This window comes from Geotrypetes seraphini, chromosome 13 (assembly GCF_902459505.1).
Source record: "Geotrypetes seraphini chromosome 13, aGeoSer1.1, whole genome shotgun sequence".
NCBI lineage: Eukaryota > Metazoa > Chordata > Amphibia > Gymnophiona > Dermophiidae > Geotrypetes > Geotrypetes seraphini.
The window spans coordinates 19843047-19859632 of NC_047096.1; the positions used below are offsets into that span (position 1 = coordinate 19843047).

The 16586-nt window shown below is 43.0% G+C and overlaps 1 protein-coding gene across 3 annotated transcripts in view; it reads right to left on the minus strand.

Moving 5' to 3' along the window:
* ITPR3 (inositol 1,4,5-trisphosphate receptor type 3) overlaps positions 1–16586 on the minus strand; it is a 213002-nt gene that overhangs the window by 129838 nt on the left and 66578 nt on the right. For all 3 annotated transcript variants that reach the window (XM_033917436.1, XM_033917437.1, XM_033917435.1), the window contains one exon: positions 6560–6681. In XM_033917436.1, coding sequence (XP_033773327.1) covers positions 6560–6681 — 122 coding nt within the window. The remainder of the gene's footprint in view (positions 1–6559; positions 6682–16586) is intronic.

Consider the following 16586-nt stretch of genomic DNA (forward strand, 5'->3'; position numbering starts at 1 on the left):
GAGGAGATTATTGCGGAATTGACCGTCCTAGGCTTCAAGAGCAAACTAGATGTATATCTCCTTAAGAGAGGCATATAAAGATATGGTGGACTATAAATTACGCCAGGTGTACACCTGGCAGGGCCTCCGCGTGTGCGGATCGCCGGACTTGATGGACCGAAGGTCTGATCCGGAGATGGCAGTTCTTATGTTCTTATGTTCTTAGGTACAAAATGAGTGACCTGAAGAGAGTGAGAAATAGGTCAATTTCGGCAATTTCTGTAGCACTTTCCAAACCTGCTGTCTGTAGGGGGCTAGAGGTCAGGTCTGGAAAGGATGCAAAAATGCACAGGGAGCTCAGGGACATAGTGGGGAACGAGATCTGACCCTCCCTCAGTCAGGCGATTATTAGCTGGGTGCCAAGTGAGAGAGGTTTATTAGTAGCTGTTCATCACCCAACCGCTCCCTCCAAGCCTCCTGCGCTGCTTACAGACACATACAATGGTTTGGCTCCAGTCTTACCACCCGCTCTCCCCTATGTGCTGTTAGAACATAAGAATTGCCAAACTGGAACAGACCAAAGGACCATCAAGCCCCAGTGTCCTGTTTCCAACAGTGGCAGAAACCCAAATAGCAACATTCCAGAGATAAGATTGTGATGTCATAAAGCCTTATTCCACCAATGACTAAGAGACAAACAGTGATGTCACAATGGCTTGATTGTCCTATACTTGGCTCACATAAGAGCTGCCCTACTGGGACAAACCAAAGGTCCATCAAGCCCAGTATCCTGTTTCCAACAATGGTCAACCCAGGTCCCAAGTACCTAGCTAGATCTCAAGTAGTAAAACAGATTTTATGCTGCTTATCCTAGGAATAAGCAGTGGATTTCCCCAAGCCATCTCAATAATGGCTTCTTTTAGGAAATTATCCAAACTTTTCTTTTAATAAGAACAGAACCATGAGGCACGCCACCGGTAAGATCTCTTTCCCTCAGAGTGATCTCCATTGAGCACTACCCTCTGTTACCTTCCACTCAACCAGTCCCTGACCCAGTCCATCGTTTTGGGGCCCATCCCAAGGGCTTTATTAGATGCCTGTGTGGAACACTGTCAAAGTGATGCCCAGAATCACAGGAAGCTGCAGTGGGAATCGAACCCAGTTCCCCACTAGGCTACTCCTAAGAGTTCCCTCTAAGCTGAGCAGTAGTCCTACCATGCTGTCAATGGGGGTTGCTACTTCACTATCACATTTTCAGGTGGTAGAGACAGGCAAATTCCCTGGAGTCTAGCAAAACTTGCCTGTCACAATTGAAAATGTGATAGTGAAGCAGCAACTGCTGAAAATTCACATATACGGCAATTATTTATAAATAAACAAATATTTGTATAGTGGATGCTACTTTATGGACAAGTGCTTTTGAATAGGGCAGTGTCCTGCAAACTTTCTCGAGCTGCGGCACACAAACGGTAGTGACCACAGCTCGAGATGCACGGAAGTGCACGGGTATCGCCGTGATGATGTCACACACATGTGTGACATCATCATGTCGATGTCCACCTTCAGACGGGCCCCAAGACGCCAGTGGGGGGTGTCAGCAGGGAAAAGGGCTGGAGAGGAGAGGCATTGGCGCTGGCTGATTGCCTACAGGACGTGCCTCTCACCGCACGAGGCATGTCCTGTACTCAGTCATCCGGTGCCTCTCCTCCTCCCCAGTGTGCCGCAGCACACCTGAAATCTCAAGAGGCACACAGTTTGAGATACACTGGAATAGGAGAACCCAGGATCCTTTGCATCTTCCTTGCATGCGCAGAATTATCATCTACATGGTGAACGTGATCTTGGGTGACACCTGCGGAAAAGACTTGTATGTTTCAAACACCTTATAGAACTCATTCTGCTGCCTCCCTGTCACTCTATCACTATTCTAAAACACTAATCCTCACTCTTCTCCCCTATATCCCAGCAATATCATGTCATCTGTGGTTCATGTGTACACTCAGGCCACATCAGGTTTTCCGCTGAGGAAGAGAGTTCTAACCCTTAAAATATGGTCAAAAATGTATTGAACTATATTTCCCCCCTCTGCATTCGCAGTTTCATCAATCGAGGTTTCGGTTATTCGCAGTTTTTTTTGTTTGCAGGCTCCGCCCCCAAAATGACATCGGAGAAAATCGCTGGGAGCAGCGGAAAATTGCTGCTCCCAGCGTTGCACAGAGGAAATCGCTACACTTTCTTCACAGAAACAGGTCAGGTTATTTGCGGTTTTAGCATATTCGCGAGGGTTTTTAACAAAAAACCCGCAAATAACACGCAAAAAGTTTTTGCGGTTTTTCTGTATTCGCTGAGTTGGTTTTTCCCCTATCATCGCGAATACGGAGGGGGAAGTGTAGTCTAATCAAAAGGTATGACCTCATAGTGTTGGATTGAATTTTATTTCTGCAAAATTTTGATATAAATATAAACTCATCTTTGGATAATTCCTAAACGGGTCACCTCCAGTCTGCATGCATTCCAGCTTTCTCTGCGACTCATAAGGCTCCAAATCCAGTACAATTTGGGAAAAAGCTCTGAGAAGTGGGATAACACAAAAAGGCTTTTACAGCGCCACACATGAAAGAAGGATTCAGCACCCTGGGTAATTATAGCAGGATCCTGGACTTCCTGTTCTTAGGAGTGAACCAGGAATAAATCAGCAACACACCCTGAGACAACAGGGCAGGACTGGGCCCAGACACACAATCCAAAGGGGGAGAAAGGTTCAGACATCCTGATATCAAAACCAGGTAGCTGACAAATTTTGATAAACTTATTTATAATTCCCAAGACAACTAACTTTGGCGGCAGCTATATGCCTGCTGTGTTTTCTGCAAACAGCCCCCATTGAAGCAGCTGTTTCTCATGCTTATCTGAAATTAGAATAATATATATTGTATATACAAATAATTACAAAGCTCTTTCCCCCACCCCAAACACCCTTTGAACTGGAAACTACACCCCCGCAGGAAGGAAGAATAGCCGAACCTGTTCAATCACTGGCTCACAACCAGAAGGACAGAACATACAGGCGCCTCCTGAATGCAAACAAAGCTGAAACTGATTCTTTTTTTTTTTCACTAGTATTTATGGTGAATTAAATGCTCAATCAAGCTAATGGCCTGCAGCTCGGGAAGTTGAACACTGCAGTTTGGTCACAGAGCAGGTACGGCACAGACAGCTGCACTGTCAAGCTTCTCTCAAACATACACACGCATACTGTCCCACCGTAACAGAAGAGGGGCTTTTCTTCCGCAGAATTTTGAGGGTAACACTTTTCTCTCTGCAACAGCCCCTGAGCAATGAGAGAAGGAGAAGAGCTGGACTGGGGCTGTCCCGAGGGCTATGTGAGCGGTGTGCATGCACAGGGTGCGAGGGAGTCGAGGGAACAAAAGTCACTCCCTATCCATTGTCTCCCCTGTAGCAGCCAAAGCAGGGGTGCTAGGAGGTGCGTTGCAGAGGCCATTACTCTGGCTCGGGAAGCTCCAGAGCTGGATTCCAGAGCAGAATAAGTTTTCCCTGTTCTATTAAGAACATAAGAACATAAGAAGTTGCCTCCGCTGAGGCAGACCATAGGTCCATCCTGCTCAGCGGTCCGCACCCGCGGCGGCCCATCAGGCCCATTGCCTGAGCAATGGTCTATACCTATCTATACCCCCCAATCCCTTTCTCTTCTAGGAATCTATCCAAACCTTCTTTGAAACCATTTAATGTTTTCTTGTCTACAACAGCCTCTGGAAGCGCGTTCCATGTATCCACCACCCTCTGAGTGAAAAAGAACTTCCTAGCGTTTGTTCTAAACCTGTCCCCTTTCAATTTCTCCGAGTGCCCCCTTGTACTTGTGGCGCCCCTTAATTTGAAAAATCTGCCCCTGTCTATTTTTTCAATGCCCTTCAGGATCTTGAAGGTTTCTATCATGTCTCCTCTAAGTCTTCGCTTCTCCAGGGAGAAAAGTCCCAACTGCTTCAATCTGTCGGTATATGGGAGATTTTCCATTCCCTTTATCAGTTTGGTTGCTCTTCTTTGTACTCCCTCAAGTACCGCCATGTCTTTCTTGAGGTACGGCGACCAGTACTGGACACAGTACTCCAGATGCGGCCGTACCATTGCACGATACAGCGGCATGATGACTTCCTTCGTCCTGGTCGTAATACCCTTCTTAATGATACCCAGCATTCTGTTTGCTTTCCTAGAGGCTGTGGCGCATTGCGCCGATGCCTTCAGTGTTGCGTCTACCATCACTCCCAGGTCTCTCTCCAGGTTACTAACCCCTAGTGGTGTTCCCCCCATTTTGTATGTGAACATCGGGTTCTTTTTCCCCACGTGCATGACCTTGCATTTCTCCACGTTGAAGCTCATCTGCCACTTTTCGGCCCATTTTTCCAGCTGCGTTAGATCCTTTTGGAGATCCTCGCAGTCTTCCTTGGTTTGAGCCCTGCTGTATAGTTTGGTGTCATCTGCAAATTTAATGACTTCACACTTAGTTCCCGCCTCTAGACTTCACACTTAGTTCCCGCCTCTAGATCATTTATGTAGATATTGAACAAGAGCGGTCCCAGCCGGAAGGGTCGGGGGCTAGGTAGAACAGAAAGCAGAAGACTGCTCTCTGCAAGACACTGGCTAATAGACGTAGAGCTCCAGCCCTGGATGCTGTGACAATGCAGAAGAGCCCCAGGACCTGCTAATTATTCATACTATTAACTTTTCAGTACCCTGCCATTTTAATTACAGTATCGCTATTGGCACTATTATGGGTTACGGTTAATTAACTTCTATGCCTCCCATATCTAAGCGCTGCACAAATTATGTGATGCCTCTCTCCCGCCTGGAGCTTTCTCATGTCTCCAAGGTGGCAGAGAGAAGGCTGCTCCCAAGAGTACTGGATTGGATCATCCTGCGACTGAGCTCTGCAGCCATTTGCAGGGAGCAGAGCTACTATGGAGGTGCAAGACACTAGACAGTTACCCGGATCTCAGGATAACCCTGCATCTGGAGTACTGGCACCATGTCATTCTCCAACTTCCCCCTCTCGGATCCAGCAGAGGCGGCAGCAGCACAGGAGTTTGGTCACCTGCTCATGAAAAGTGCTGAGCATTGAAAATTTAATGCAAGTCGCAGTCTCGAGAAAGTTTGTAGGACACTGCTCTATTCAAAAGCACTTGTCCATAAAGTAGCATCCACTATACAAATATTTGTTTATTTATAAATACGTGCCATATATGTGAATTTTCAGCAGTTGCTGCTTCACTATCACATTTTCAATTGTGAGTGACAGGCAAGTTTTGCTAGACTCCAGGGAATTTGCCTGTCTCTACCACCTGAAAATGTGATAGTGAAGTAGGAACCCCCATTGACAGCATGGTAGGACTACTGCTCAGCTTAGAGGGAACTCTTAGGAGTAACCTAGTAGGGAACTGGGTTCAATTCCCACTGCAGCTTCCTGTGATTCTGGGCATCACTTTGACAGTGTTCCACACAGGCATCTAATAAAGCCCTTGGGATGGGCCCCAAAATGATGGTCCGTGGGAGCGATGAAAAGTCTTACTCCTGTGGTAAAAAAAAAAAAAAAATTGTGCCCGTGTTAGTTATGTCTAATACCAGCTCTAGCAGGATACATATTTCAAATCTGAATATTCTAATCACAAAATATAAAATAAATTTATTTTTTTTATTTTTGTTGTCTGGTAATTTTATTCTTAAAATCACATTGGTCTCAGGATTTGGTTTTAAGTTCCTTATGTCTTCATTGTGACATGGCTGGCTCCTGAAGGTAAAATAGGTGCAAGAGGAGCTGGGGAGAAGATGCCGAGTCTGACACGGGCCCATTTTTTTTTTTACCACAGGAGTAAGACTTTTCATCGCTCCCACGGGGCAGTGAAAGGTCTTGTCCCCATTCCTGCGGTAAACCAGTTACAAATGTCTCCATTCCTGCAGATTTACTGCAGTGACCTGCAGTTTACCGTGGTAAACAGTTCCCGTGTCATTCTCTACTTCTAATGTCCTGACATTCCATTTGTAATCCGCCTTGAACCGCAAGGTAATGGCGGAATAGAAATCCCTAATGTAATGTAATGTAATAGGGCTCCTTTTATTAAGGGCTCCTTTTACTAAGGTGTGCTAGCGGTTTTAGCGCACGCTTACCACGTGCTACAATGCTAACGCCTCCATAGAGCTTGTGTTAGTATTTTTCATTTAGCGGATGGTTAGTACGCGCTAATCTTTAGCGTGCGCTAAAAATGCTAGCGCACCTTAGTAAAAGGAGCCCTAAGTACAGTCTGCTTTCTCCTCAGGCGCTCTTCTTCCTCTTCTTTACTTCTTGCTTTCTTCTCCTCTCTTTCCTGCCTCTTGTCCTTTCTTTTCCTCACTTTCCATACTCTTCTTCCATCTTTCTTCCTCTCCCTTTCTCCTTTCCTATCTTTGCCACCTTTCCCCCCCTCCTTTCTTTCCCTCTTCTGTCATTTCCTGTCTCCTCTTTTTTCTCTTCCTTCCCCATTTTCCATTTCTTCTTCCCTCTATATTCTTTATCTCTTTCCCATTGTCTCACCTGGAGTTTCTGAAGAAGGAGAACATCAGCGATTTGGTCCTTGTCTTGTTTGCTTTGCTTGGCTTTCCAATACTGTTTCTGTGCTGAGTAACGGCTCATAGGACAGACCTTGAATAGACAATCTGTGGAGAGAGAGAGTACAGGATTAATAAGGAGACCTCAGCCAGCATCATCCACAGAAGAATGTTTTCCAACACCATCCATCCTTGTTCTAATAACATCCCAGAAACCCGTACAATGATGTAGGCTAAGTTTATTGAATCAAAAGCGGTTAAAACAACACCTTAAAACCAAGGGACCCAACACGGTCCGTGTTTCGGAAAACACACCTTCATCAGGTGTCCAGAAAACCCAGAAATAAATTGAAACCGCCACACTGATTGTCCTTCGGCGCTCGTTTTATTTACAGGCTACAGTTTCTTGGCGGTTTCAACTTATTTCTGGTTTTTCCGGACCCCTGATGAAGGTGTGTTTTCCGAAACACGGACCGTGTTGGGTTCCTTGGTTTTAAGGTGTTGTTTTTAACCGGTTTTTTACTTCAATAAACTTAGCCTACATCATTGTACAGGTTTCTGCAGTTTTCCTTTGTTTTGCTTCTGTACCCTTCACTGCAGAATTGGTTGCTTCTTTTCCCTTGTGTTCTCTCTAATAACATCCCAACCATCTGAAGAAAGAATGCCCAGGATTAATGCAGATCCCAGCTCTCCCTGCCATTGTCCAAGTTTAATTACAAAGTTTATCAGTTGCCTTTCAATGAACTTCAATAATACAACCCCCCCCACAAAGAAATTGAAAAAAATATAACACAAGTATGTAGGAGTACACACACTTTCACACAACATTCATCAGTCAGTCATTCACACACATCAATATACACAAATAGCACAAGAAAGCATTTCACGCCACAATCTTAATTCAAATATACACACCAATAACAGAACACACCAACCCCCAATCTCACAAAGAGCAGAACTATACCAAAAAACCATGATGTCATTTTAGCCTTGGATCCTAACTAATCATGGGTTCTGCAATGGGAATCGTCTTGGCCTGCAAGACTAATAATGTGATGGGCTTATTAGGTATCAGTGACAATCTCAATCAATCAATAAAATATAATAAAACCCTTATCCGCGCATGCGTAGTTGAAACGGCGTAATCCCTGCTGCCGTGATTTCTGCTTCCATGGCCGTGTTCTATGTGCGGCGCATGCGCGGCGGTGGAGTCTGTGGCGGTTTGATTTGCGGCGCGTAAGAGGAGCCTGCAGTGCCGATTTTACCCATTGCCGACGTCGCTTCCTGCCAACGGCTGTGTGAGACCTGGGAGGAGGGGGGGGGGATGAGAAATGCTACCGATGGCTGGCCTGCTACAGGACAGGGGGGAGCAGGGAAGGGGTGCTGTGAAAAATTGCAGGCAGACCTTGGGAAATTGGAAATGGCAGTTGAAATTTAATGTGGACAAATGCAAAGTGATGCACATTGGGAAGAATAACCCGAATCACAGTTACCGGATGCTAGAGTCCACCTTGGGGTTAGTATCCAAGAAAAGATCTGGGTGTCATTGTAGACAGTACAATGAAATCTTCCGCCCAATGTGTGGCGGCAGCCAAAAAAGCAAACAAGATGCTAGGAATTATTTAAAAAGGGATGGTTAACAAAACTAAAGATATTATAATGCCTCTGTATCGCTCCATTGTGCGAGCTCACCTGGAGTATTGTGTTCAATTCTGGTCTCCTTATCTCAAGAAAAATATAGTGGTGATAGAAAAGGTTCAAAGACGAGCGACCAATATGGAAAAGGGGATGGAACTCCTCTCGTATGAGGAAAGACTAAAAAGGTTAGGGCTCTTCAGCATGGAAAAGAGATGGTTGAGGGGAGATATGATTAGAGTCTATAAAATCCTGAGTGAAGTGGAACGGGTACAAGTAGATCAATTTTTCACTCCGTCAAAAATGACAAAGACTAGGGGACACTCGATGAAGTTACAGGGAAATACTTTTAAAACCAATAGGAGGAAATATTTTTTCACTCAGAGAATAGTTAAGCTCTGGAACGCGTTGCCAGAGTAAGTGGTAAGAGCAGATAGCGTAGCTGGTTTTAAGAAAGGTTTGGACAAGTTCCTGGAGGAAAAGTCCATCGTCTGTTATTGAGAAAGACATGGGGGAAGCCACTGCTTACGTGGGATCGGTAGCATGGAATGTTGTTACTCTTTGGGTTTTGGCCACCGTGAGAATGGGCCACTGGGTTTGATTGACCTTTGGTCTGACCCAGTAAGGTTATTCTTATGTTCTTATGAAATTTCATTATTGACAGTCCTGCAGCATATTCTCCACCAAAGCAAGAAGACTAGGGATTCTCTGAAGTACCTGATGGACTTGGAGGCATCTCTACTTTTTATGGCAAGGTGCTTTGAGGCTACTACACCTCTGACCTTCCTGGCTCAGAGGAAGTATGCAGATCTTTATTACTCTCCACAAAACGTGACATTTTTACCTCTAATCTTACAGGGAAAACCAACAGAATCAGAAAATTATAAAGACGTATTACAATCTACTCATTGTAACACATCTGCGTGAAGTTTCAAGTTTCAAGTTTTATTTATATTTGATTAATCGCTTAATTAAATTATTTCTAAGCGAGTTACAGTTTGTAAATAAACATGATATTAAAACAGTAAATAACATAAAATATTAAAAATTTAACAATTTATAGATTAGTTAAAAAAAAAAAATAATTGGATAAAACATGTTTGTAAAATATAAAATTACGAATTACATATTATGAGATACAAAAATCATAAAATTACAGAAATTTTAACTTAACAATTATATACTAAAATAATAATTCAATGATATAACGGATCTTAACATTTAAAAAGAGCACATGATTAATTTTAAATGTTAAAAGCGTCTTTAAATAAAAAGCATTTTAAATTCTTTTTGAAATCGTTTAAGTTATTTATTTCTCTTAAGTGTAAAGGTAAAGAGTTCCAGAGTTGAGGTGCTACTACAGAAAACATATCCTGACGGCGGGTTCCAATGATTTTTAAAGAAGGAATAGCACAATAGTGAAGCACAACTAAACATGCATAACACAAAGAAAACGTCAAAATAACAAACCAAGGACTCCTTTTACTGAACAGCGCTAGAGGTATTTAGCACAAGACGGTGAGGTAAATGCTCCAGCGCTCATAGAATTGCTACGAGCATCAGAGCCTTTACCTCACTGGCCTGCGCTAAAAACCTCTAGCAGCATTCATAAAATATCAAATAAAAACAAACCAGAACTGAGTAAAACCCAACAAGCAACCAAAATAAAATTAAAATATTACATAGCAAAGATATCTGAGTGGTCGAGCCTCATCAAGCCAGGTGCCCCAGCTTTGCCAAAATCCTCATATTCCAAAAACACTTATAACCAATTACAGAATAAAGAAAAGGCCGCCGAAATCCTGAGTGAACAAAAATACATTTGCCACTTTTTAAAAGCAGCGGTATCCATCATCAACCTGAGCTCAATAAGAAGTCTATTCTACTCAATCATGCCTGTGATGGAAAATGAACAACTCATTGTTTCAAGAAAATATATTTTCTGTAAAGGTGGAATAAAAAGCAGTTGCATACTCTCAGAGCAAAAAGCTTGACAGGGTTTATAAATCTTCAAGAAAGAACATCATTCTGTAAGGCTTTATGAATCTATAATAAGACTTTCAGAGATAAGATTAAGGATTTTCAAAGATGGGCACCTAATGCAACAAGAAAAGATGAAGAGTAATGTGATAGAAATGTGAAGCCTCAGTAAGTAATCTAGGTGTGAAATTTGGTTTTAGGTATAGTGCCTTAAAAGAAAATAGCAAAAGTCCCAAGTATAATAAATTACGAGCGGTTGCTGAAAAGTTCTCAGCCCAACCAAACAACTTCCTAAATTCTGCACGTTATTTTGCCACTGTAGCCGAAAAGTGTTATCTTGTTTCGTTAAGTGCCAATTTGAAGAAACAAAATTCTGTGTTTTGAAGTTGTTTCAGATCATTGATTGAAGTAGAGAATGACACGGGGATAAATTTTTCCCCGTCCCCATGGGAACTAATTTTCCCATCCCATCGAATTCTTTTCCTGTCCCTGCCCCATTCCTGCAAGCTCCGTCCTCATCTGCACAAACCTCAAACACTTTAAAATCATATGTAGCAACATTCTAGAGCTCAGATTGTGATGTCATAATGCCTCATTCCACCAATGCCTAAGCTCCGTCCTCATCTGCACAAGCCTCAGACACTTTAAAATCATAAGAAGCAACATTCTAGAGCTCAGATTGTGATGTCATAATGCCTCATTCCACCAATGCCTAAGCTCCATCCTCATCTGCACAAGCCTTAAACACTTTAAAATCATAAGTAGCAACATTCTAGAGCTCAGATTGTGATGTCATAATGCCTCATTCCACCAATGCCTAAGCTCCATCCTCATTTGCACAAGCCTTAAACACTTTAAAATCATAAGTAGCAACATTCTAGAGCTCAGATTGTGATGTCAAAATGCTTCATTCCACCAATGCCTAAGCTCCGTCCTCATCTGCACAAGTCTCAAACACTAAAATCATAAGTGGCAACATTCTAGAGCTCAGATTGTGATGTCATAATGCCTCATTCCACCAATGCTTAAGCTCTGTCCTCATCTGCACAAGCCTCAAACACTTTAAAATCATAAGTGTTTGAGGCTTGTGCAGTTAAGGCAGAGCTTATAGGAATGGGGCTGGGACATGGACAGCGACAAAACTCATAGGGATGGGAAGATTAAGCTCCTGCGGAGACAGGGAAAAATTTGTCCTGTGTCATTCTCTAGTTGAACCATAGGTCCATCATTCTCTTCTTGGTTCAGCTGAGAATTTTTTCAGCACCCCCTCGTGTAGGAGTCCAATTTAGTCAAAATCAAACTTTGAAGCACAGTTCTAAAATGATCAAAACACAACATAGGTTTCAAAGGCAGAATGCATTACATCACTATCTATCTAAACAACCGCTTAAACCAAATCTCCACCTCAAGACACAGAAGAACCTCGAACCCTTTCGCCTTCCCCCCACTCAAAGGCACACAACGCAAGAAAATGTTTGACAACCTTCTGGCAACACAAGCAGCAAAAATCAACCATTCCATCTCCAATCTGCTGACAATATCAGACAACTTCAAAACATTCAGAAAAGAAATCAAAACCCTGCTTTTCAAAAAATTCATCCAAATATCTTAACCCCTCCTCTTTTACCTCCAGAAGATTCACCGACCTTCAGATAACCTTCCCCCAAATTACCCACCTTAACACCTTCCAATTAAACAAATACCATAAATAGATTGTAACCTACCCTCTCTAACTGCATTCCATATGTATTTTTCATACAGTTCTTCACTGTCAGTTTAATTTCCATCCTATAAGTTCACATAGAATTTTTCTTTTTTCAACCATCTTTATTTTCTCTTCTTTATTAATTTCCAGGTACTTTAGTTAGATTGTGAGCCTTCGGGACAGTAAGGGAATTTTTTAAGTACCTTCTTACTTCTCATTTATAATCTTAATGTATACTTTCTTCAAACCGCTTAGAACCTAACGGATGTAGCGGTATATAAGAAATAAATTACATTGCATTACATTACATTACATCACTTATGTGTGGCTTCATGAAAAGCATCAAGTGCAAAATAATCCCCAAACTTCTGATCTGTTAAGATTGAGCAATCTGCACACCCAGTGGCATAGTAAGGAGGGAGGTGGGGGGGTGGTTCACCCTTCGTGGGGATGCCAGCACATGTCCTCTTCTCCACCCCTCTGCTCCTTCCCCGTCACCCCCCCCATACACACACACACACTATCACGTGTGCTGCTTCCCATCCCCCATACCTCGTTAATGTTCGCGGTACGAGCAGCAACCCCAACCTGCTGCTTGCGCCAGTGTCAGCTCGTCATCTGAAGTCACTTCCTGGGCCCGCACCTAGGAAATGTCGTCAGAGAAAGAGCCAATGCTGGTGTGAGCAGCAGGTTGGTATTGCTGCTCACGCTGTGAAAGTTAATGAGGAAGGGAAGGGCACACATGCACCCGGCAGGATGGGGTGGAGAAAGAGTGGATGGGGCTCATAGACGAAGCCACATGAGACAATCGCGTGCAGGAGTCAGCGCGCTGGATTTCAACAGTATTTTAAAGTGCTGTGAGGGTGATGTGGGGGGGAAACCCCCCCACACACACACACACTTTAGTTAGAAATGTTGGTGCTCCCATTGGGGGAGGAACCCCCCATTACAGAGGAAACAGCCTTTTTCCCTGTTTTTTAGGGAAGAAATTACTGTTTCCTCTGTAATGGGGATGAGGGGTCCCCCCCCCCCCAACGGAAGCGCCACTTTCACAGACATTATTTGAGGAAAAGACACAATCAAAGAAAGTCAACAGCTCCTGGATCTTATTACTAAAAAAGATGAAGCAGCAGCAGCAGAAAAGGAGGGTCTATGTGTGGTCAGGTCTCTTCTGCGTTAAGAAGGTTAAGGTCTCAAACAATGTTCCAGATCAATTTAATGACCAATTTCACTTTGGTTTGAAAATCTGAATTCCTTGTCAACCTCATAGCTTCATGAACTCATCCTAGAAAAAGTGCTACATACCTCACTGCTGAATATCACTACGGTCACCTTCAAAGTATTCCCCTTGGGAAGCTAAGCACCGATGTCAGCATCTAGACCACCCTTCAAAACAATTTTGGAACTCTTTTTCTAGAATGGCCATCAGAGCTGTTATCGTATTACTCTTGATGTCCTGAATGTCATCAAAATGTCTTCCTTTCAATATTTCCTTTATCTTTAGGTAAAGGAAAAATGTCATTGGGGGGGACAGATTAGGTGAGTAGGGAAGGTGTTCCAATACAGTTATTTGTTTACTGGCTAAAAACTCCCTCACAGACAGTGCCGTGTGAGCTGGTGCATTGTCGTGATGCAAGAGCCATGAGGGACCATTTTTGCACACACCTTTCTCATGCCATGATTTTCAGATAAGATTTTCCTGTTTCTCTATCAACATTTACTTGGCCCGCTATACTTTTCAAAGTCAGCCAATGATTTTGACGCACAATTCGACAAATTTTTGCACTGTTTTTCATCAGTTCTGCTCGTTACTGGCCACCCTGACCTCTCTTCATCTGTGACATTTTCCCCTCAAAAAAACATTTAATCCATTTGTACATACTGGGCTTATTAGACCTTCAGTCTGTCCCAGTATGGCAATTCTTATGTTCTTAATTCCAGGTTCGCCACAGACTGCAAGAGAAAGCCAGCTGTCTCCCATAGTCGAAATATTGGGCCACAGATAAACTAAATTGCTTATAACAGGTACAATTAAACAGGGAAGTATCTCTTTGCAGAGAAAGTGCAGGATCTTGGAATATAAAGAGTCAAATCTTTATGGTTGTAAATTTACTCCAGTTGATACTAATATGAGGAAATGACCTTTTTAAAAGCAATTCAGAAGAAACAGAGACAATTTTTGTTGCTTTGACCTAGGGCCATACCGATTTGCATTTTGCTCTTCTCAAATTATCCATTCAGATATCTTATTAGATATATGAATGTGAAATTAGTATTTTTGTACTGCTCCACTAATTCTGCTCCTATCTGATAAATGTCTCCATGAAGAACATACTAAGATGTCTTCTCCCTCTAAGAATATTTTGTTTGCTTGATGTTCCTGATTGGTTTCTTTTTTCTCTTGGTTTTTGGACAAGTCTTACTCCCCATTGTGGTAGATTTTGGCAAAGGATGATAGAGCTGTCTAATTCTTGCTTTTTTTCCTACAAGATGTAAATCTTAATTATTTGTAAAAGTTATAAATATAAACTAAAAATTATATGGCAGTGTCTGTGAAGACCCAAATATAAAGGCCTATTATATCAAGCCGCCAGTTCTCTAAATTCAACTCAGAAGTCTAACAGTTTAATTAATTTTACCATGGAGAGAATGCCACACTGCTTGGGGGGGTTCTCTTTAATTAGACCGAGACTAGATTTTGAAAATGTCACTTCAGATACTGGCCTCATCCTTTCCAGCCCGTTTCCTGATTTTATCTTGAGCCACTCCAGAGAAAGACTTTTCTGACCCTTAGGCTGAGTAAACTGCCCTTGGTGTTGCTAAGAGATGGGCAATGAAGTGCAAGATAAGATACACAGAGACAATGCTTATCATTTTTGAGACCCAGAGCAACTTTTCCACTTGTTCACAGCAACACGCCTGGAGCTTGTGAAGAAGATTCTTCAAATTCCAGCTCTGGAATAATTCGGTTTGTCTGCCCTTTTTTGGTTCTACTTTAACAACTCAGAAGAAATTGGACATCTAAATTTGTCTTCTTGTTTCTTCACACAGCTTTGTTCTGTTAATTACTTTTCTATTTGAAGCTATATGTAATTATCCCACCTGTTACCGGATACTTAGGGGCCCTCTTAATAAGCTCCATTTATCAGCTAGTGGGGCCTTACCATGCAATAGCTCTTAGTGTGGACCTCTGATAATGGCTATTGTGCATTAGGCTCCGGAGTACGTAATCTGAGGAAATAACTTTTTTACGGAAAGGGTGGCAGATGTGCGGAACAGTCTCCCGGAAGAGGTGGTGGAGACAGAGACTGTGTCTGAATTCAAGAGGGCCTGGGATAGGCACGTGGGATCTCTTAGAGCAGTGATTCTTAACCTTGTTGGAGGTACTGAACCCCACCAGTTTCATATGCGTGTTCACCGAACCCTTCTTTATTCCCTTAGTTTTGCCGGAGCTAGACTATAATTACTCAACTTGGCATTGCAAATCATGCAATTAGGACGCTGACTCCCATCACGTTCCGTTATACATGTGAATCCATATTGTACATATTCATCCGACCACTTTCGTATTTTGCTCGACATAGTTAGTAAGGGATTAAAATATTAAGATAGGTATCACACGATGTACCATCACAACAGTTACAATTCGACTACAGTGCGCATCAAATCCCCTGCAGCACAGATAGGCCAAGCGATGTTGCGTGATCACCTGCAGCCAATTATGGACAATCGGGGCGTATCATCACGAATCATAAGCGCTTCGTTCACGTTCAATCATTATCAGTTAAATCACAAATTTTGATCAGGAATTGATTGATGTATATAAGGCGTTAGTTACAGATTGATAGATCAAGAAACTGAGTACACAATCAGTCTTGATCAAAATCACTGAATAACTGATAGATGATAGATGATTGAACGTGACCGAAGCACTATATGAGTCGGAGGTGTGTTTTGACCTCCGCCGAACCCGCGAGACTGACTCACCGAACCCCTGGGGTTCGGTCGAACCCAGGTTAAAAACCACTGTCTTAGAGAGAGGAAGAGATAATAGTTACTGCAGATGGGCAGACTAGATGGGCCATTTGGCCTTTATCTACCGTCATGTTTCTATGTTTCTATTAAAACAGCCAGTGAAGTAAAAAAATAAAAAAAGACATGCTAGCTCTTCAATTGGGGGCGGGGAGGAAGTAGGGGCAAGACTAAGTAGTGCAGGGACAGTGACAGATAATGGCTAATCATGACAACTAATGCAAGGGTTGAAGCTAGGTGTCATGACTGCTGATAACGTGGCTGCCATCAATGCTGCCTCATATGTGGTGCTAAGTGCGGATGTGCTGTAGGTAATTTGGTAGCCTGTCCATTGCTCAAAAGTTAAAAAAATGAAAAAGCCACAATGATGGTTGCACCCCCCTCTCAATCCTCCCCAGCACTTCCTCCCTCTCAATCCCCACAGCACTTCAGCACCTTCCCCCTGGACAGTTCTGAGTATTTCACCCTGACCTGATCCCCCCATCCCCTGAAAGCACATCACCTTCAAACAATACCCCACACAAGCAAACTCCCCCACCCAATGGCATCACCCAACACTGTCCTCCCTGGATTCACTCAGCGGTTTCCTGATAGTCTAGTGACATGGGGTGGGAGTGGATCCCCTCTGCTTCTGCCCCACCTGACAGCAGATCACTGACTT